This window comes from Meleagris gallopavo, chromosome 5 (assembly GCF_905368555.1).
Source record: "Meleagris gallopavo chromosome 5, MGAL_WU_HG_1.1, whole genome shotgun sequence".
NCBI classification, from domain to species: Eukaryota; Metazoa; Chordata; class Aves; order Galliformes; family Phasianidae; genus Meleagris; species Meleagris gallopavo.
Genome location: NC_139408.1, coordinates 23,127,804 through 23,151,250, shown reverse-complemented (window position 1 = coordinate 23,151,250; position 23,447 = coordinate 23,127,804). Strand labels below are relative to the sequence as shown.

Here is a 23,447-nt window from a genome sequence, read left to right as displayed (position 1 = left end):
CACTCACACTGTCCGCTAGGTCTACTGCAGTTCACTTGTCTAACAGAGGCTAATGCAGTATCACACTAATCCAGCCTTGCCAGAACTGCTCTATACGATTTTAGCTAATTCAGAGCTCCTAAATTTTTGAGATTTTCTTGTAGAGACTGTCACACTTGCCAGCTTTATCCCATATTCCACAAAAGTTATACGTTATCACCAGCTCCATACCTGGCAGATTAGCACAGCCACGCTTTCAGTTCACACTGAATAATTTCTCTCCTGAGCAGAGGCTCAAATAGGACTCCCAACTAAACACACAGTGGTGCAGATAGATGTAGTACAGATGCAAAAATAGAGTAAAACTGCTTTTTATGGAGAATAGCCTCTTCCTCCATGAGTGAAATCTCTGAAATCCTATTAATGCAAACAAATCAGCAGCCAAATGCCTGCTACTGCCTCTGCAGCTCTTACTGCAAGGATGTGTGCTTAGCACAACTTGAAATGCATGTGTCTTCTGCCAAAATACTCATCTTCAGTGGAAAAAAAGTCAGCTGTATCCTCATAGAGCACATAAATGTCTTATCAGCTACCACACTGCAATAACATACATTTTCACTGATCCAAAAAGCAGTATGCTCCCTAGAAGGATCCAAATTCCCAAGACTTAACTGTATATCAATACAATGCAAAGCTTCTAAACCAGAGGCACTTTTCCTTCTAGAAAAAGCAGCACGCAGTATTAATAAAAGCTCCAAGCACAGAAACACATCCAAATCTCTGTACTCATCAGTGAATGGAAGACTTGAAAAAATTCTTACTGTCTTTATACACATTTCAGAACTAGTTTTATTACAGCATAAACCTTGAGCATCCTACAATGGAAACGCTGTGTCAGCCCAGCAACACAAACAGAGCTACCATCACAACACGGAGAAGTAAGCTAAACACACTCAATGGATGATTACATTACACAGTTATAATATCCTGTGACCAGAGTAGGTCTGCTGAGGAAACACTTGCCTATTCTGAATGAGTACACATACAGGGAGGTTAAGATGAAATCACATCTCCTTGGAGAAAAATGCAACTCCATTAATAAGAATGCAGGTCCTGACAACTTAAATAAACTCCATATAATAAACTAACAAAGTGTCTTAGGGGAAATGGAGAGCTGACAGGTGGTATTCATGAAATATATTTTAACTGTGTGCTGCTCTCACTAAAGGCTACTATTCAGACCAGTGGGTCCCATATAGTTGCTAAATCTGCAAGCAGAATGGGCAATAATCTTGCTCTTAGAAGACAGAACAGAAGAGACATCACTAATGGAGCAATTTATGAGTTATCCCCAATCTGATGAGAAGCGAAGGAAGAACAGGAACTGGGGAAGCAAGCAGCCAGGCTAGCTGTTTCCTGGGTAAAGTAGTGAATAGGGAGACAACCAAGAAAAGCAGAAAATGCGCAAACTGGGATAAACAAAGCCTAACAGCAAACAAACTAATGGGAAGGTAGTTTAAAATTAAGCAGAGTAAAATAGAGGAAGCCTAACCTGGAAGAATGCAATGAGAAGACCACATTATTTCAGCTGAGAAATAATAAGGTGAAAGTAACCTACATTAAGAAAAGTGTTTGGCTCTTGCAATGTTTTGAATACTTTCTGATGAAGGAAGTTTTGAGGGTAGTTTGAGATGACCTCGATGACAGCAATGGAAATTAGACTCTTTTCTTATCACCATTAGATTCAATGCACTGAGCAAGTTCCATAACCTCAGTGAATACAGAGATTCAGGCTCAAGGAGTGATTGGAATCCTAGAGCAGACAAGCAGGACTGACAGTGGCCCACATGCGGCTGGTGGATAATCTGAAAGTAATAGTACAACATTTAGAGCACAGTGATTCAGCAGCAGAGCTCCCAGAAAGCAGCAGGACTTCCCCATGGAGTTCAGCATAGTTCATAACCTTGCGGCAACTTCTGTAAATCAGCGCCACAGCTGAATTCATGCCAGACAGGTCCAATTCACTGCAATTACAAAAGCAAATTCAAGATGAAAAGAGTCTGACACTTTATCCCATTATTCTACGGAGTGTTAGAAGTCAAATTCAAAGCTACATAGGGATAAACTAAGACCTAAGCTCAAAGCAGCAGAAGTACATCCCAGATACTCCACATGTAGCTCCTGGGCTGCATAACAGATAAGTATTCCAGATAGGTTTTATTTCTTTCTAGGGCAGACTTGACCTTAATCCAACTCAAATTAGTTCATAATACTACCAGAGGATACAAGCAGACGTGTCCAAGAAACTGCTATCCAATATAACCAACACTTCTACTAACAAGAGCAGAAGGAAATTCAGACAATGAAAATGGGGCAATTGCAGTTTACTGGCTTGATATAAAATTTTAAATAGTTTGGAGCAAGCCATGCTTTACTGGAGGTAGGGGTCATAAACTAAAAGGAAACTGCAGTGAGGCTCCAAGATCTCAACTTCACGGCAGGAGAGCCAGAGAGCCACATCGGCACAGGTACAGTCCAAGTAGATAAGCACTCCAGCTCAGGCTCTCAAGTCCTAGAATTCAGTGTAATGGTACAGTGCCACAGGACAATCTTATTGGGCCTCACAGGTGAGAGGGACAGCAGAACGTAGGCAGTAGTTAGCTAAAATCAGAGATGTAATGATACTGACATCAAGCTCGTCACAGCTCTGCACAGTCAGCCAACTGGAAAGGGCAGTGTCACCAGGTGCCCTGCACTTAATGCAGGGCCCTGAAGCAAAGGCATTAGAGTGCCTGCACACACTCAAAGGCAAGAACCTTGAAACAGAAGAAACTGATGGCGGAAGAAAGGTCATCAGCTAACTATCAAGAGTGATTTTTCTTACCAGTGAGAACCAGAATATCAATACAGTGTACTTCACAGGCAATGCTGCTGCATTTTCTATGGCTAGGGCCACAAGGGCTTGCACCCTGCTCCAGAGAGCTTCCTGCTTGGGAAGGCTGGGCCAGCAGCAGCTGCTAGCTGCCAGACAATTAAAAAAAAGCCATTTGAACTCTGACCTTCCCCATGCAGCAATACACTGACATTTCCAGTCAGAGCTGGCCTCTTTGCAAGCAGAGAAGCAAAGACAGGGCTTTGCCTTCAGCTTTCATTCCTTCCTGAATCAAGACAAAATACATATCTAGTGAACAAGGGGTCTTCTGTGGAACTCCAGCAGCCAAGCTGGAAATGCACTCCTCACACCACTCACATCACTTCCATGCCTTCCACAATGGGCTCAAACTCTTAGCTACACTCTCACTCATCATTCAGTAGCTTTGCCTAACTGTTCATTCCAAGGCCTACAAGATATTTCTCTCAGAGTAGAGTTACTGAATCCCTCCCCACCATAACTGTCTTCTAGTTTCTGTTAACCCTTCTGTCTTGCTATAATTTCAAGTCTATAAGCACTATCAATAACTCTTCTACTGTCAGCCCTCTTCTTCTATCCCTTAAGTCTGTCAAAATATTCCCTTCATGCTTTTCAGTGTTCTCACAAGGTGTATTTCTTTTGCTTCCTTCCTTCCAGTCATGCTCCTTACCAGATTTTGAGCCAGTTCCCATTTCACTGTAAGATATCTCTAATGAAAACTGTCAGTACTACACACATTTACCTTCTAGTATGGCACCTCAGGGAAGATGTGGCCGGCCTCCTTCATGAACCAAAAGACAGATCCTCGAACAAGATGGATGCAGCACACAAGCGACATATCACATGGATGGGTGTATGCATGCCCACACCATGAATGCTAATACGAACAATTGTTTGAAAGAAGGAAAAGTACTTCTCCCATTTAACTAAAACCCACGCCTGCAATCCCAGCTGCCTTGTCACCACCTTTGACTCATTCCTCAATCCTTCCCCTCCTCCAGCCTCCATTTTTCTATGCGCAGAATCCCAACTGCTTATGAGAAAATTAGAGAATGACATTACTTCTTCCATCTTCCTAACCTCCCCTACACCTCCTGCAACTCCTCCATCACATTCAGAAGAATCTTGCCAACCTTCTAAGCTTTCCACTTGCCCTGATGATTTTATCCTATTTCTTTTGTGCTGATTTCCACTCCTCATCACTTGTCAGTACACATTTGTACGCTCTTCTTTTCTCTCACAATACAAATATGCATTAAGTTTTTGTGTCTCTAAGTTCCTCAGGCACTGGACCACAGATTGAATGTGTCGGGTGAAAAGGGGAAATGTATTCATTGTGACCTTTGTTTTCTGCTCAGTCTTCTTTTCAGCTCTCAAATGCACCACGTGAACAGGCAGTCATTTCTCTTTTCCTGACAAACATAGTACTCATTTGGCAAAACCATCTTTCATGTCTCCAGCCCCCTTCCATCTCTCAAATACTATTAGAGCTGCTTTGCTTTCAGTGACCACTTCCTGGTCAAAGTTCAGAACTAGTTTTCTAAACGTCATCGCTCCTGACTCAGCAAAGGTCATAACATTTTTGATTCTTGAATTGCTCCTAAGTAGGCTTTCTGTGTATGACTTCCACCACTACCACACTCACCTCCCCAAAACATGAAGGACATAAATGAGTGATTATGAACATCACCACAGCTACTTCCACACCAATCTCTGCGCATACTGCCAGCTCTGACATTATCTAACTGGTCATATGCCACATCTACACTGCTACAAAACCAGGCGGGTTGAAGCAGCTTGGTACAGCTGAAATTGCATACAGTTACAGGTAGTGCTTGACGCAAGGGAAAGAGATGCAGATCAGGTTCCCCACTCAACAAGGCCTGTACTCAAAAGTCAGGCTACCAGGACACTCAGCATGTTTCAAGAGCCCACAGCACTTGTCTTCAAAGATGAATTCCTGGCTCACAGCTCTTGCTAATTTTGAATTCCTAGAAACACAGAGACTGCTGGATTTCAACTCACACAGAGCTCAGCAGGTGAGTGTCAATCTAATGCTCAAGTAAGCAAAATACAGCTTCCTGTAGCAGTGCAGACACGCACCTCTTTCTTAGTTCAAAACCAACTCTCTGTGCTCCTGTAAATAACGGAGACCATTCTCTCCTTTGTACCACCTCTGAACTAGAGGTGTACGCATTCAGAAAGGAAGGCACTGGAGGAAAGAGTATATGTGGAATACACTTCCACACTTGATTCCTGTTTGTATCTTCTTGTCTAAAATAAGTGCACAAAGTCTCCTCCGGCTTACTTCTGATCGAGTTATGAGGCAATTAAAAACTTGATCCAAGATTATATAATGCTCTCATCTTGACTAGGGCCTTTGTTTGCTGTTATGGAAATACTGCTCAGATCCTCTGCCTCATTTTCTTTAAGAATGTCTGTTTTATGCAGGACATTTACTACCTCCTGATATCACTCCCATTGTTTAACACCAACAACAAATGTAGCTTTTATGCTCTGGGAAAAGTCCTATTTCCCTAAGCTCTGCCCATTCCAAGGCCAGAACTCCTCCAGTTTCCACACAGATAGAGTGATTTCTCAGCATAGCTCACAGTAAGATAAATAACACAGGTAGAGTAAACCCACCCAGGAGGAACAAATGTGCTGCTCAAAAGCAACTCCAGAAGAGTACATACATTATCTTCCATAATTGAGGAAAATCATCAGGCCAGAAGCAGAAAACCAACTGAGTATGCTGAGGTAACAACACTATGTTTGCAGGAAAACTATCACAGCAGAATCCAATAGCAAGCAACAATCTTCAATCTATATCCTAAATGGTAAAATTTGATAACTGAGCAGTGCATCAAACAACTCCAGGATAGCAAGCAGAAGGATCCAACGACACAATCTAATCCACCTGGGAAAGGGAGCTAGAGATCAATATGCAGCATCCTTACCAACCCCTTATAAAACATACAGGTGTCTGTGAGGGTAGTTTATAATGAAGGGTAATTAATTTGGTTCAAGGTTTGCTCTCCCCATCATGCACAAAATGTGTAACCAAAATGAGAATTATTGTCTGCAAAGACAACAACAGTCTAATGTGGAGGGTCACTGAGAAAACCCACAGCTCCACAACTCTGCACACAGATCTCAACAGGTTCCCTGCTTTCCCTCCTTCATGAGTGGGGGTGATCTTTTTATTAAAAAGAAAGAAAGAAAGAAAGAAAGAAGCAGTGAGCTATGGGAAAATAATTTAAGGATAAGTGAGCTTTACCACCCACAAAGAGACATGTCCCCAAGGGGCCTTCACCGCCCACAAGATGATGAGCGCTTCTGCAAAATCTTACCCCTTCTGATATAATGGTATCTAGAAATTCATCACTTTAACAATGCATACAAAAGGAATCAGCTAGCACCCTTCATTTTTAAGAGCATCATCATTTCTTCCCAAGCTACGTTTCTTGCCTTTCTAAATCTCAAAGCCAGCTTTAGCTTTCCAGTCACCAAAACAATAAAAGAAGGGCCGGCCTGTATCAGCAAATATTATGTACAAGCTCTCTCACATTCAGTACTCACTTCTGTCACAAGGCACTTGAGCAGACTACAGCATGTGAAATGAGGCTACTGGGGCCTCCTGCCTTGGAGTCATAGGAGACATCTAGTTGAGGCTATCACATAGACCAGAAACTGTGGGAAGAGTTCCTACTCTCAAACTCCTCCCTGAGTTCAGGGAACAACTCTGCTAGTTAAACACTTCATCTACTGAAAAAAAACCGAACCGTTTCAACAATTAACTGCCAAAAGGTAGGTGGTGAATTTTATTGAGAAATAAACAGAAAACCCAACTCTACCAATACCCAATGTCTGCTGTTTGTTTCCACTCTAAATTAGTCTGCATTTTTTTTATTCCTTTTGTCTCTAAACTGTGCTCTATCAGAAACCTTTCCCCCACTTTGGTATATCTAGACCAATCAAACAGCTATTACCCACTACTTCTTTGTTCAGCTAAGTTCATTATGGTTACGTCACTCTGCACCTGAAGTTTTCCTCAGCAGATTCTTTCTTCAGCTACTTTGAGTCCTTCTAAAGCGCAGAGAAAAGTTAAGTAGATTTGCACACACCTAGAATAGTGGTACTAAGACCACATAAAAAGACAACAATTTCATATTGTCTGTTTTATTGCAAGGTTTTAGAGCTACATAATCATTACAGGAATTCGTGCTCCCCTCGATCATCACAGGGAATAAAGCAAATGCGGGAAAGATCTATTCACCAAATCAACAGAGATTACCACAAGTCCAATTTTACTGCTTGCAATCAGATGCAGACTGATTCTTTGAACAACCAACAGCAACAGACCAGTAACAATGAACCACACTCAACAGCTGGCTCGTTTGAAGTACATCTTGCCTCCGGCCCAGGGTCATAGCACAAAAGCTGCTTCCTTTAACTGCCCGAAATCTTCCCCATTGTTTCAGTCTAATTCGGGGATTTGAGTACCATACTGTTCCTGTTTGAAACGCACTTCCAAAAACGCATATGGAGGCCTGTGTACCAGGGCTGGTAACAATAACAGTACAATTGCATCCCTCATCTCTTCTGGGAAATGTAATCATCGTAATCATCCCTCTAACAGAATGGCAAAAGTGTAATTAGCACTTTAGGGCTCTGTATTTGGGACCTCATAACCCTTTAGCAGAATCTTCTCCTATGAAGGATTGGGAAGGACAAAGCCATAAGCATTTCTGAAGCAAAAACTCCTCTCCTGGGGCAGCATAACCAAGGACAACACATCAAAAACATCTCCACAACTCCTGAAATGCAGCCAGTCACAGACAACATCTGGCACACTTGAGTAAATGCAGATCATCTCAACTACTGCTAATCTCAGTGCAGGCACATTTCCAGATCCTAGCCAAAAATCCCCTGACACCTAACTCTTCATTAAGCATATCCTGTAAGACAAAGGGGTCTGCACTCACTCTGACTGGAAAAGTTGTTCTTGTTTTAATTTGCATTTGCAAATAAAATTGTAAGTTATGCTTATAACATATAGCAGCTAATCCACACCACCTTTTCCTATAGACACATGCTGTGTAAGTGGGGGATTGAACGGTTTTAGGCTTTTTGGTTCAGCTTACCAAAAGGAAAATGAGACTCTTGGCACTAAATAAGTATCCCCACAGAAGGCCAGTAACACAGCTTTCTCCAGTAAGGCTCGCACCTTCAGACAATCCTTGAAAGAGTCAGAAGTCCTCTGGAGTCATCAATGTCTTACAACAGGATATCCCAGTACATACAACTAGAAGCAGCTGTACCTACTCCTTCAAATAGAACTCCATTCCCACATACAGTGAGCCCAAACATCATTTCACTGCTCTTGTGTACTCCACGATTCAGAGAATCTCTGAAGGTCAATGACGGAAAGGATCTCTGGAGATTCTCTTGCTCATTGTAGGCTGAATTTCCTGGCACTGCCACTCTGCCAAGTAGTATTTACCCTCTGGAAGCAAGGCAATTCCCAAAGGAGCATGCTCCATACAAACCAAACAGCTGCTGCTTTTCCTCCTCTCGTGGTTCCTTCTTTCTTAGTTTGTTATACCACCTCTAATGCTTTCACCTTGTCCCTTCCACTTCTCTTAAAGATATTTTTTTCTGCACCCAGCTGTCAGGGCAGGATGCAACCAGCCTAATTTCAGGCATCTAAAGGTACCCACAATAGAAGGGTACTCTTCCCAAGTTCCTTATTTAATCAGTGATAAATACACTGGCAACTCCACATAGGATTTAAAGCACCTAAGTTCAGCTCCCTCCAGATGATGAATCAGAGCAAAATCTTCTCTAACTGTATAGGAAGCTTAGTTTCCCAAGTCAGATGACCAAAGAATTACAGTGTAAGTACTCCCTACAGTGCAAGCTGTGGATTCTCATTTCCAACTGACTCATATTCCCTATCAATTAACACATTCCCACTTAGCAGATTGAGATGAACTGCAGGTTAAGGTGCAAAAAACAGAAAGGGAAGACAAGAACAAAAAGGACTAAGCAAAAGCAAGCTTTAAAATGATAATAGCACTATTTTGACTCTTCGGTTGCACCTTTATTCTGCAGTATTTAAAAGCCATTTTTAACATGTCCTGTGCTTGGGCATGAAGAGGCAGCTCTTACTGTATAAAAACAATGACATACATATATTTTATTACAAGTTTATTTTAGAAATTAAACTGGTTTTAGAGACTGCGTATGAGCCTCAAGACTACTCTGGTCTCTGCAATCAAGCAAAGGTTTCTCCTAAAATGATTATTCATTTTATTCTGATGCGAGTTCGTTCCTTCTGCCCTTCAGTCTCAAAAGCTTTGTATTCTTAATACCCCAACCAAAACACCTCATTGTAAATGTTCACAGCTGGCAACGCAGAAGTTTCTGTGCCCACAGAGTACCTCTGCCTCTAAATGGAAGAAGCAAGTGAACAGAGGCATTGAACAAGCAGGGTGTTACGAGCAGACAGTCAGATTAACATTCTTCCATTCCAGCACACAACACACCCTGACACTTTCTTGCTGCCTATACTTTCTGTATGTGACATCGTACGGTAGAGGCTGATACCAAAACATGAATGAGTAACCACATGGATCTTCATCATGAAATCTGACAATTTGGATGGGAGGAAAAGGCTAAGTAGGAACAACATACACAACCTTTTCTTTTATATAAATGTATGATAAGACTACAGCATGAGAAAGGAGCTGCTGGACTGCCAATTAAGGCACAAGAGTTGGGAAGAACAAGTTCACTGGTGTCTTGCAAAACAGTAAGAAACGACTGATGTACAATAAAGATAAACCTGTAAGGTCTAAATATAGCATCTATATATATATAGATATCAATATAGCTAAATGTCCCCTGTGTAGCCACAAAAAGTTACATAATACCAGCTGGTTTCTAAGTTTGTTTTTCTTTAGCGATTACATTCTGGGAGAGGGATTTCATTTGAAGAATATTTACCAGAAAGTTTGTTTTCTGACCACAGTCCTGAAGTGGTAAGGCATTGCAGCCAGTGCTGCAGAATCTATAAAGGAGAAGTCAATGCTGGATCTAATACTAAGATACAGTTCACTCACAGACATTCATCACTGGCTTTTTATGTTAGCTTGCTCCTGCCTTTTCATCTAAGACAACTCCATGAATTTGGCTGAGCATCCTGATCTTCTACTCCTTTTCACAATAGACAGATCTGTAGAACAACACAGTCAACGAACATAGATAACATTCTGCTTCTGTTACAAGTCTGTTGGGTACTGCTTAACACGAAAAGATGTGAGCCTTTTGAGTCACCTCATTCTCTGTGGTCTCTCTACAGGCTTGTCACTGGCCAATAAACGTAAGAAGCTTAAAGCATACCTCAGTGTTTTTTTTTTTTAATTGGAGACCTGTAGATATCTATCACCTTCATGACAGATTAGAGAACTGTTTACATTTTTTTGTGGAAATACAGCCTCTCACCCAGAAATATAAAGAAGAGAGGCTGTAGCATTGAACTGTAGACGTATAAAGTAGCTAGAGCAGGGAGTGAAAAGCGTGCTTTTGAGGAATTGAGCAACATTCTTCTCAGAGAAAGTGGAGTACACACCCGCTAACAGTGAGAAAAACAGGGGTACAGGAACAAGAAGGAAGTATTTTCCAATCAACTCTTGATGACCTTTTAGAGTTTGGTCATCTATTTCTGTTCTACCTTGTACAGTTCTGGATTACTGCAAGTACATTTAAAAGGTGAGGGCACCTCAGAATAGAATTCACAGTTCATTATGACACTTGGAAGCAACAGAACACAGGTCAAGAAAACTTAGCTATGGGAGGCATTCACACCTGTGATGCCAGAGGAACTGGAGAATCTAACTGCAGTACTGTTTCCAAGGCAACCAAAGCAGCCTCTTATCACGATCACTTTTACCATTAGAGCATAAACGAAAGGTTACTGGGTAAATTCTAGTAGCAGCAGCAACAAATACTCTTTCTAATAGTCTGTGTCAGAGGCTCATCAACATCCATTTTAACTCATGGTGAGTTAGAGTCATTCACTTGTATTTGAACAAGTGAGCTCTTAACACAGCTATAGTGCTAACAGATTGGGAACACATAGTAGGAGACATCATTGGGTCATTGTCTTAATTCTTATTAGGAAAACTATCACGACCTCATACAAATCTTCCTGTCACAGAGAAAAGACAATATTTACACACCATCTTAGCCAATTTTTATCTAAGCAAAACTTCAAATGCTCTAGCTATTGTGCCTCAATAGTTTCTGGCAGAAGTACAGAAACCAGGAGCTGAGCTTCTGCATCGCTCAAAGACATACAACCTGGAATTCTCCCAGGGATACTAACTTTGAACAATGGGACAGTTTATGTGATTTTGCGAAAATATCATCTGGGTACTATATGTGAAGTACAACAACCCAAATCAAAGGCAGCTGTCAACATTACAATACTACTAAGTTTAAGACGACCAATTTCACCTACAGCTTCAGTCCTATTCCACTGCAAGAGATTTGCTTTGTTGGCACCTAAATAGAGAGATCCAAAACTGCACCATTAGCACTCTTGTAGTAAGTTATGTACTGAACAGGGATAAGTTATGGAAAAATATGTAATACCAAGATTATTTTTTGCAAACGTGTGTTTAGTCTCTGGTCTGAATCTATTACCCTAAAATAGCAAGGAAAACACTCAAAACCTGTAAATGTAGATTGTCATTCAGGGCCATTCAGCCCTTAAGTTATTCTGAGTGTGGATTTCCCCATGAGATGGAGAACTTTGAGCAACTGTGCTGAATTGCGTTTCAGTAGATAAAGTCTGGTGGCAAAGTCAGAACACACAAACACAGTCTGTATCCACACATTGAAAAAATCTTTTATTTGTTGAGATGCGCATAACTGAAAGTTGTCTATTAAACCAAGGCAAGGTGAGAAAGAAGCATTTCTAGTAAAATTTCATATGAAGATCTCCTGCTGATTAACAGGAACATCAACAAACCGGCATCTGTGTCCATTTTTAGGGTTCCCTGCAAAGTTCCTTGGCAAAAACTGATTTTCTTCCTCTGAGTTTGCACTAAACTGAAACCAGTGCCGCCTTTATTTCACTGTAATACCTGCATGTCTTTGTCCATCCTGAAATAGTCAAATAATTACTATAAAGCCTAAAGGAAAAACTCACACAGGCAAAAGAGGCTAGAAGCACTTCAGTAGGAATGAAGGGGACTTGTATTTAAATATAAAGAATATAAATATTTACTCATTTTTAATAACATATTAGGACCTACATTTGACTACAATTAGATGCCAAAAAACCATCCATGACTTGGTTTTCAACCTACTTACTGTCCTGCTCACAGTATGACTAAGGATGAAGAAATCTGCAAACAAAATACTAGACAGAAGTCCTCAGCCTCAAGGAAAAACATAAAAAAAAACAACAAAAAAAAAAAGCAGTAGGAGGTGGTAAACAACACTGAGCTGTGTCTTCCTTGATCCGAAGCCAGGCATGTTATGTTGCTGAACTCTGCCACAGCACTAACTCCCATTAAGAAACGTGTAACCTCATCCTGCAGAATGGCTCTTTGGTCTCTCATGGGAGGCACAAGTGCCTATCAGAACAAAAAGAAAAAACACACTCTGCTGGTTAGACTAGAAGACAAACAGTCCCAAGACAGTGTAGTCCATCACATGAAATAGGTCAGTCCTATTGAATACAAAGCCAAAATGTATTTATCGCTTTCACTGACTCTTTAAAAAAAAATTCCAACTAGTTTTCACTGTATGGTCTCCAAGGAGACATCCATAACTCCATCATCTATGTCAGTTCAATAAAGAGAGAAGAGTCCAAAGGGCAGCTTACAGCTCACACTACCAAGAGTATCAGAAGAGCTACCAAATGAACTCCCAGATTTTTGATAAGTCTTGAAATAAAATGAGAATGTGGAAGACTGAAAATTTGTGTTATATCAGTATTTAAAAAGGCTGAAATAGGATGAGACATGTCAGTCTTGTCAGCCTGACATCGATTCCAGACAAAATAATGAAAAAGCTGATATAAGACTCAGTTAATAAAGGATTAAAGGAGGACAGTGTAATTACTGCCAATCAACATAGACTTTACAGGAAAATATAACTTGTCAAACTACCAACACTTTTTGGTGTGATTACAAGTTTGAATGCTACAGGTAACAATGTTGATGTAATAGATTTCCATACAGTGTTTTACTTGGTGCCACAAAACACAGTGATGTAGTGTATCGTATCTGCTAACGTAAGGATCTATGTTGCACCAGTAGATGACTGGGGAAGGATGGTGCTATAGGGAATTGTTTTTGTTCCAATGCTATATGCAAATTAGGTTGCTGGCATGAATATCTGTCATGTTGACTAGTACCCTTTAATTCCCCCCACCTTGAGCCCCCATCTGCTTTACCCATCTGTTGTCCTTTGCTACCTTCACCTGGAAATGTTTTTGGAGCGGGGACGGCTGCATGTCCCTTACTAGTACAAGAGTATCTAACCCTGACCTAAGCCTTGCCTGACATCTATAAGACCTCCCATGCCAACAATGCCATGCTGTCAAATCCACAGTGTGGTTGTTGAGCTAGCCCATCTGCTTAGATAACTCATTATTTCGGGCAGTTCGTTAAAGACTGCATTTATTCACAAGACACTCTCTCCTAGCATGGAACTACTGTCTTTAAGAGTTGCAGAAGAACAGCATTTAAGAAGAGAAAGTTGCTCATATAAAGCAGAAATCTGAAAGTAAATGTGGACAGAACTTGACAGTAAGAAATTTGACACTAAGAAATTTAGTCAGTACAATACAAAAAACACAAACCCTTATGATCTGTCTGCTTCTTTTATTTCCTCTCCTCATACAGCAATAAATGGGACAGGGGACTGGAGAAGAGTAATCAAGAGCTCCCATGAACACATGGCCACAGAAGTCTATGCCAGCTTTTTATGCAAGCTGTCAGGTTAGATATTTGTTTTCTGGCATCTTTTTCAAATCCTGTAGTGGCTGCATAAGAAATACATTTGGCATTTATGGATTTAAAAAAAAAAATAAATCAGAAGTAATAGTCTGGATGCACCATAGCATAAACAGTTTAAGGCACTGAAGTTTTGATTAGCCTGATTTAAGTGGAAGATGATTGATTTTTCCTCAGCCAAGCCTGGCAACCTCACCTGTGATTGCCAGGCCAGGGTTAAAGTATTCATAAGTTTTTTCACTATGGTAGTGAAGAAAGAACTACCGCTTTGGCAAGGGGTAACTAGAAAAGAAGGCACACTGTCTGCAATGCAACTTTCAACAGCCCCAAAATAAAGTACAAAAAATGCCAATGCTGCTGACTGACCTAATGACCACAAGAAATTCTCAATTCCACAACTGCCACCTCGTTTTCTAGTTCTCATCCTTCACACCTCCACCTAATATTTACATCTTCAACTTTCCTGGCTTCTGTAACACATTCACATGGTTTTGAACGCAAGTGTAAAAGATTTTGAAAGCTGAAAGTGTAGGTACAGACCAAAATAAACAGAATGCTGAAAATAAAGTATGACAAGGAATTGCTGCATTAGGAGAATTACTTTTATATTTAAGTCAGTGAAAGTCTTCATTTGGAATCCCAGCTATTTCCAGTGTGAAGTACCAGAACACTGCAGCAGCCAATAAACATTTCCTAAGTATATTCTGCACAGTACTATACAGAAAAGATTGGTCTTGTAATCACGGAGCTTCCAGCAGACAACTTCCATCTCCTTTTGTTAATCTTGGCATGCATGCTGCAAACAGCAAATGCGCATTTTCAAGCTCAAATTCCCTAAAACGTGCAAGGAGAAGAAGCCAGGCTGCTTCCCAGTCACTAAGGAATAGGCAGACTATGAGGAGGGCTGGAAGAGGGTTGAAGGCAGCTGTCCCCTGCAAAGCTGGGCTACAGAAAAGCTCTGCAGTGTTGCCTGGCAGCAAGTAATTATCTGCCAGTGTGCTGTTTCCATGTGCCAACAACCGAAGCCCACACAGGCAGCCGGCATAGGAAAGTACATGCGTCAGCTAAAGCTTCAGGCTAATTCCACTGTTTCCTAATAAAAAATAGCGGAGGTGCTTTGAAGCCTAATCTATTGCAACAAGGTCTATGAACCATACATTAACTCAGACAAAAAACAACCACAGACAAAAATCCAGGAGATGTTTCTTGCGCTTAAGAGCCAGAAATCAAAGACAAGACCCTTGTCTTACAAAATGAGCCATGCAAAAACCACAGCTCCACACGTGAACAATTGGGAAATTTCCAGTGTAGACACAACACGGGTTAGGCATAGCTGATCATAGCTTAGGATAAGCTAAAGGTCTCTCAAGAGTCTGTGCGACCCTTACAGCACTACTTTCAGTGATGAAATTGCCTTCAAACAGGAAAAATGCACATCCTGGCCTATCTGTCCATACTTTGTCTGTCGCCCTCCCTCAAGCTCCAAGATGCCTTCCCTGCACTTGGGTTAATTACAGAGCAACTCAGAATCAGCAAAAAGAGCACCCTCAAGAGTTATGTCATCCAGAACCACTTCATTCATGAGCTACAAGAGTGTGTCAACTCTTGTTCCCTTCCACACCCCTCCCGCCTCTGCATGCCCTTCAAGGCTCCCAAATGCCTGTGCACCATATGTGGTGGCAGCCTAGCTTTTTAATGCACACTTATTAAGATCCTAATTGAATCCTGCATTGTCTTGTGTGCATCTTGCCAGCCAGAACATGAGCAAGGCACCCTATAATTCAATTAGAAGGACCTGCAGCAAACTGATCATTAGTCTGTCAGGTTGTTAAGTAAAAGACATCTAGAAATAGGGAAGGAAGCTAAACAAAGACAATTATTAACAGCACCCCTCCCCAAATCACGCTGACAATCCCAAACACATCTAAGAGGAATGGAAGCTGCCATCAGGCCCTAACAGTCCTCTCTCTTGTTTCAGGGGACTTTAAACATCAACAGTTGGAATCAGCCTTTTCCCGATGGGTCTTCTTCTGCACAGATTCATGAGAAAAAATAACAATAACATAAACAACAACTTCAAACCAAAGAAATCTCTTTGTTACCTGCCAAAACCCTGTTGACAGAAGAATGAGTGGCCAAACCAGGCTGTCCCCTCTCATGGAAAATTCCAGCATAAGGCAAATACTCTGGCAGCAAGAAGCGTCTGAAACACAGAGACTGTAAATGTACCTGAAGACACATCTCAGTATGTTACAGCAATTGCTTTGAGGAAACATGACAAAATCTCAGCACATTATAGCAGAAGGAAGACTTGGACTCCTCCGCTTATCAGGCCACTTCACTGCTTGAAATGAATGGCAAGTTACAGATTAGATCTTCCTCTGATCAATGTGGCTTTGAAGTCACCATCAAGCAAATCCCTTACCTCCCACAATAGCTTCCTAATCTTAAACCAGCAAGTCTCACTAGGAATTTCCCATCAGATTCTTTTTATCCTCCTATTATGTCCAAACATGCAGGTAAGAAACGCTAAGATCAGTGATGATGCTAATATGCCATCTCAGGAGTTCCACAAATTCCCAGCCAAGAAAACAGCAGCCTGGCAGAAGAAAATCAATCTGAAAGTACCATAGAGTTGTACTGCAACTAGCTCCTCTAGGATTTTCACATCCTTCTATTCTTACAAGTAGAACCCTTACCTTGGGACAAAGCGCCCCAGCGATGGTGCGGACATACGGGCATTACGGGGAGCTCGGTGCCTGGATCGATCTCCGTTGTCCCTTCAGCAAAAGAAAAACAAAAAAATTGCACATTGAAAATACAATGTAATAAAGTATTCTCCATGAACGGGGAGGGAAAAAAAAAAAAAGCAATGTCAACTAGTCATCTTGAGGACACTACTGAGCTTTAATGGTTCTCTTGCATAAGTCGTATGCTTCTTATGTTCCAAATTCATACAGTTCATTATACCAGAAATGTCTGATAGCTTTGCATATAATTGCCTAATACACAGTTTCCTCATTGTTTGTCAGTGTCTCAAAAGCATCAACAAAATCACAGTCAATTAATTAAAGTCAGTGTCCAAATAAATGAATCTGAAACCTTGTGATTTGGACCATGAGAACAAAAGCAAGCACACCACAATCGTGAAGAAAATGTTCTTCTAGCCAAGGACATCTGTAACATTTCACCTGTTCATTTCCAGAAGTTCTAGCTAAGGAACATCATCTGCAGACTCCTTCTGAGCTCTCTCCCTTCAAAGTCCAGCTTAAGTGCCATCACAACTTAAAATAAATCTCACTTTTCACAAGCTTTTCCTTTGAAGTCAGAAATGTTAAGTGGTATCAGAAAAACCATACCTCTTCAAAAACCTCTCATTCTGTTTCACAGCAAGTGACTATGCCTCAAAGAATGAGGTGAAAGGGCTTAGAAACTTTTGTCCTACAGTAGGTACAGGAAAGCCTTCTTCCCCATAACAGTACAAGACAAAAAAGGCTCCCAGAGCTGCTGTGTGGAATTGCCATCCTTGGAAGTCCCAAGCCAGAGCTAGACAAAGTCATGACTGATTTTGATAAAAGCAACCCCACATCAAGCAGGAGCCAAGACTGAAGGACCTCCAGCAAGCAAAATTCCTGACGCTGCATTCATAGATGTCAGAGTGCCTGACAAAACGACACTCCATCACTGAGCTGAGTTCTGAAACAGATCTTCACAATGCTTTACGCTTTCAGTTCAGAAATTTACTCTCTGCATGACTTTGCACAAGCAGTATGTTCTCCTTGGATTCCAGACCCCCATCTGTCTGCAGTTCTAACTGCCCTCCTCCCAAGCAGCTGTGGGGAGAATATTACTTACAAACCCCTAGAATCACTAAAAAACTAAATACTCCTTATGTAACACACTAGCAATGCATTCCTAACCCTCTCCAGCAAGTTGTGCATGTGGTTGGGATTGTTTTCTTCTTTTTTTATTTTGCTTTTTTAAAGTCAGTGAGCAAGAAATGTGGGCTGAGAAGAAAGTCCATTGCATGGCTGTTTCCCACACACTTGAGGAACCAAGAACACAAGAGCAGAGGTTGTTCTGCAAAGTTCATTAGCATTTCACGTTATTTCACCAAAATAAAATCTAAATCAAAGCTCAAAGCATCAATTTCTCCTCCTGCTGCAGAAGCAGCATTTGCTGTTCACAGCCAAAGCCACACCTCTCCCTGAGGTTTCTGTGAAACCAGCAGGGGTTCCTGAAATCAGCAAAATAAAAGATGCTGCTGATCTTTTATCAGAAGCCTCCACTCTATTAGGAAGCAGATCAATAACAGAAGAAATATTGAGAAGTCTGAGTGCTGACATTCCAACTTTTCCTGCTAAAGAGAAAAGGCAAAAGGAGACAGCAAGCATCCTGCTCCAGATCCTGCCACACAGTAAGAGCTGGTGAAAGTCAGACAAGAAATAGAGATTTTCTTTTCTTTTCTTTTTTTTCTAAAGAGGTCACGTAGTAGTTTTTGAAACTATGCTGATATGCAGCCCTGGGAGAACAAAAGCCAAATGGTTTTCAGGATCCGTACTTGTTTTGGATATCTACTGGAATCACAAGATGCTCTTGTAACAGATAAATAAATGCAAGAGGAACAACAGGATTACAGCTGTATAACTACCCAGATAATCTCTGCAACAGGCTCTTCAAAAGGAATGAGGAACTAGCTCTTGCAAGCAAATTTAAAAAGGTGAAGGTGCAAAGTTTCCCACAGAAGAAAGCAAGAGTACTTAAGCAACTAACTCTGGTGTTTTAAAATGGGACTAACCAAAGTTCCATAGAAACAAATTAGGACACATGCTGTCTGATGAAATGGAGTGGAAGATGGGAGAACTCAAATGGGAGAAATCCTTTACTGTCTCTGTTTACGTAAGCCCCTCAATACAAGAAGTCAGAAAGGTTAAAAAAAGGCTATATTTTCTTCAGTTTTCATCACAACAGACAGCCTCTAGAGATTCAGAATAAAGCAATATACTTTTAAGACTCCTTTAAAAATTAAAATAAATAAATAAAATTTAACCCCCCACCATTTTAACTACCACTACCCTGTAACTTATGCAACAGGATTCAGAATAAGAGACTATCCTGTGAGAATGCTAAAATTTCCAAGTACCAGAATGGAAGCATAAGATACACTCACTTAGCTGTTTGTGTGAAAAGGGAATATTACCAAACATCACTCTGAATCACTAATTTACAGAGTCATTTATATCTAAACTCCTATACTCAACGTCATGTAAGAGTTTTTGAGCATCTACTGCTGTAAAGCTAGAACAGCTGATATTACTCTGGTGCCAGCTGAAGATTATTTCTGCACCTTCTAAAAAGGAAAATAAAAAGCTCTACCGATCAGTAAAGATGGGTGGCACTTTGTGTTATTTCTGTACTACACACTGCCTGCTGACAGAGGGAGGAGAGCAGATGTTAGATTGACTGCAGTGCCAGCGTGAAGCGCTTCTGCAAGAAACTAAAAGCTTCCTACAAAGTTCTCTAAAGTAGGAGTAAAAACCACATGTTCCACTTCCTACCTAATGTCAACTACCTATAGACTCATTCAGCTGATTATTTGCAGTGGATAGTTTAATTAACATAACCTGAAAAGATAAATCCCTCAGTATATTTGTACTCATAAGCTTCCTCTGAAAAACGACCCAACAGCTTCCTTGCAAAAATAAATGAAACCAATTTGTCACGGCAAGTGCTGTAACAGGGTTGTAAAGTCTCTTGGAATATCCTCTGCTCTCAGTGCACCAGCAAAAGCAAATGGCACAGGGAAACTTCTGAAGAAGAAATAAAACCAGACTAGTTTGTCTGAGGAGGAAAACTGCGAACACCAAGAAATAGTCAACAAACTTAAAGGGCCTGGCCCAGAATTCAGGTTACAGATAACTTGCTTAGATCCCAGCATGGAATAATTGAGAACAGCAACATGATGAGTAAGAGTTGGTAGGAGAAAAACAGCATTAACACAGCAAGGAGCAGAAAGAAAAAGGAACGTTCCTATACATTCAAGAAGGCTTGTAAAGCTTATGGAACAGAAGAAGGATGAAAGTTTATATAAACTGGATTTCTTCTTGATACTTTCCTTGCTGGTTGACTGAAGTACATAGAATGGAGTGGAAATGATGGCTGTGAAAACAGATATATAGGTGCTAAACTATGCATTCTAGAGCTTGGAGAATAAAGGCTTTCTTTCTCATGTAATAACTCTGCTACTGCATTAATAACAATGTATACAGAAGTCAAGATCATCAGAAAAAGGAAAAAAAAAAAAGGTTTTGCTTTTCAATCTTGGCAATGGTAATCTTTAATATTTAGAAACTGTTGTATTAGGAAGTGAAATTAAACACACAGCATGGAATTCTAATGCAATCTGCCGTCCCTTTGTAGTCAACATTAAAACTCCCACTGCCTACATTGCCAACAGAATTAGGTCAACAAGGACCATTTTAAAAAGCCATTTAATTATCAGAGCCAGTACCAGTAAAGTCACACAAGCATGAAAGAATCAAATTATGCCAAACCAAGCCAATTGTTCCATATTTTTGGCATTTTACACTGCTTCATCTGATCAAATTTAAAATGCTAAATCAATTTCTATTACAGAGGTTTCTGCACTTCATTCTGATGCTATATAACTGGTAAAATGGCATCTACAAATATCTTGAAGCGTTGGCACTGGATTCAGTTACACCATTAATATAACACAAAGAAAAGCTTTGTCAGAACTTCAAACGAGGCCTAGCAGTTGTCTAAGACTGCAGCAGGTTACTTCAGAGGAATCAGCAGAGTAGCATAAAGACCATATTCAGAGCTCAGAAGAGGTTACCAAAAAGTACTGTTTGGCTTTGGAGGCTGGCCAAAACTCACCCAGGTCCTTTAGAGAGAGCACACTTACAATGTCAATAAAATGGCCATGAAGAAGAAACAGAACCCATATAGTTCACAGGATTCTTTGAGGATTTGGATGGAAACAGATGACTTATACTGTGAAGGACATACTCACAAGAGCTGCATAGGACAACATGATAAAGCACATTATGTTTCATCAAAGGTACAAAGAAAAAAGAGCGGGGGGCACATTTTGTTTGCTAGTGGTTCTAAGAACATGTCAACCACTTCCTAGCACCATTACTGATGAGTAAGAGATATGCAGCATTGCAAGCTGACAGTAAATTAACTACTGGTTTTTACAACTGAGAAGATCAAGACATCAGAAAATGTTAGAACTTCAGCTTTTTTCTGCCTGATCTTGCAAGATCCTGAGCATCTCCTGCAAACTGAGAAAACTAGAAGCATTTCTAGGAAATAAGCTCTCAAAATTGAGAGGTAAGCACAACATAAACAAAACCTTGACGATCTCAATATTTCAGTAAGATACACATATCTTAGAAGATGAAAGTCACAATGCAAGTTGCTGTAACTCTGCAGAAAGACATGGTAGCTGGAATAACATGTTCTGGATCAATGAGGTTGGCTGGTCTCTTAAAAGCTTACAGTTTCCACCCTACAGATGCTATTTTACTCATAATTCTTAAGTCTTGAGAAATGGGTAAACTCAACCCAGAAAAAGAAGGCCATCCTACTTATGACTGAGGACCACAGCATCTTACCTAAAAACAGGAACACGTTTAACAGAAAAGATTCAAGACAATATCTGAGTAGAGATTTCCGGCATATGTAGGTACAAATAGGTAAGTATGACACACTGGGTATATTAAAAAAGGTAACAAATATCAACATTCACAGACTTTAAAAGGATGAAAACTTTGATTTAAATGAATGTACAATCTCAAAGATTAAAAGCATAATCTTTTCTACCTGATTTTGTAAGGTATGACCATTACCAAGTACTTAGAACAAAAGAAGTACTTAGAACAAGAACCAAGAAAAATTAAGCAAAAAGAGGCATACACCACCCTATAAGCTTTTCCTGGCACTAAGTGTATTTGGACCATGGAACAGATTCTCAAATGTAACATCAGAAGTCCAACAAAATTGAAGAATAAAAACATGAAAGAACAGCACTGCTGCCCATCTAGAGAGGTAAGGAATAGAAGAGATTATTTACATAGCTACTTAATGAGGTAATCGATGAAGAAGTTAGGTAAGTCACTCAAGACATAGTGCCTTTCCATTTTCTTATGTTCTTCTGAAGGCTTAAATATCAGTCAAAACAAGCAGTTTTTTCAAGAAAAGTTTTCTCTGGTGTTCACATCTACTTATCAACTAAAACTTAGTAACAGCAATGGTATCGTAGATTGCTGTGTTACTAATGGCTCTCCTGTCTAGAGGGAAACAAAACCTCCAGCCTTGATTACCTTTTAAAGGTCCATTCTGAGGGAAATGTATTTACAAGATTAAAAATGGCACTTCAGAGGATGAAGTGTTTCAGATAAGCATCACATAAGAGAGGATTTGTCACTCGGTCAAGAGAAATAGCAGCACTTTCCTGTTGAACACTGAGGATTAATTGCTTCAGAGAAACACTAATTTCAAATCACAACAAAGCCCTCTTATCCAGGAGCAGAGCAGGTTTCCAGTTGACTCTATTCTAATCACCTCACTATGTGGTGGAACTTTCAAACAGATAACACCTTATCCTAAAAGGTGTCATACTCCATAGCTACATTGAATCCTTAGAAAATAGAGGCTGGACAGAGGTAGAGAATCCCTACACCACAGCCTAGAACTGACACTGGAGTACTGAGGAAACAACTGTATTCAATGTTTTATTAAAAAAGAAAAAAAGATCACCTAACATTACAATTGCCTTTCTTTGGAGACCCTTTAACTGGGCATTTTCAAGCACTTGAACATGAATATGGGTAGTGAAAGCACACTACAGCTAAATCTAATCACTTCACAACTGCTGCTCATTCAATATTTTGTACAGCAAACACATAACAGCTGCCCCATTGGACTTCAGTACTGGAATTAAGTGTCAAAAGCAAGCACTAGCTTTTTTTTTTTTTTAGTAGAATACATTGACTATTACTATGCTACTCTTCCAAGAGAAATAGAAATGAAAACATAATCGCACAACACAACTGTCAGTTCTACGGGTTTGCAGAAAGCTAACCACAGCCTGCTCTGTATATCAGCAACAAAAATGCTTCCTTAATCACTCAACACCAGACATCATTTACCAGGTGACCTTGTCTGAATTAAGAGTTTCAGAGACAGAAAGCAAATGCAAAAAGAAAACAATGAATGTAACTTCTAAATAGCTTAAGTTGCAGAAAAACTCAGAAGGGTGAAGGATCCAGTCTTGACGTGAAGACTGTTTCAAGAAGCCCAGGCAACACAAAGTGTGGAAAATGATGAGAGGTTTTCTGGCAACTGACACCATCCAAGAAGCACTTGTTCCTTTACCATCATTACGAAGACATTTGCCTTGCTGGAATCTGAATCTGACTTACTGGTTAAACAGCATTATGCTGGAGAGGTTAGCAATATCCTGCAGTGCTCCTGCAAGGAAATAGTCATCG

The 23,447-nt window shown here is 40.4% G+C and overlaps 1 protein-coding gene across 6 annotated transcripts in view; it reads right to left on the bottom strand.

Annotated features, from left to right (window-relative positions):
• AMBRA1 (autophagy and beclin 1 regulator 1) overlaps positions 1 to 23,447 on the bottom strand; it is a 124,778-nt gene that overhangs the window by 56,944 nt on the left and 44,387 nt on the right. For 4 of the 6 annotated variants that reach the window (XM_085224716.1, XM_085224711.1, XM_085224714.1 and 1 more), the window contains 2 exons: positions 16,626 to 16,709; positions 16,029 to 16,129 (listed from right to left, as the gene is read on the bottom strand). In XM_085224716.1, the coding sequence (XP_085080842.1) occupies positions 16,029 to 16,129; positions 16,626 to 16,709 (185 nt within the window). The remainder of the gene's footprint in view (positions 1 to 16,028; positions 16,130 to 16,625; positions 16,710 to 23,447) is intronic. The other 2 variants (XM_085224712.1, XM_085224715.1) reach the window with 1 other exon arrangement.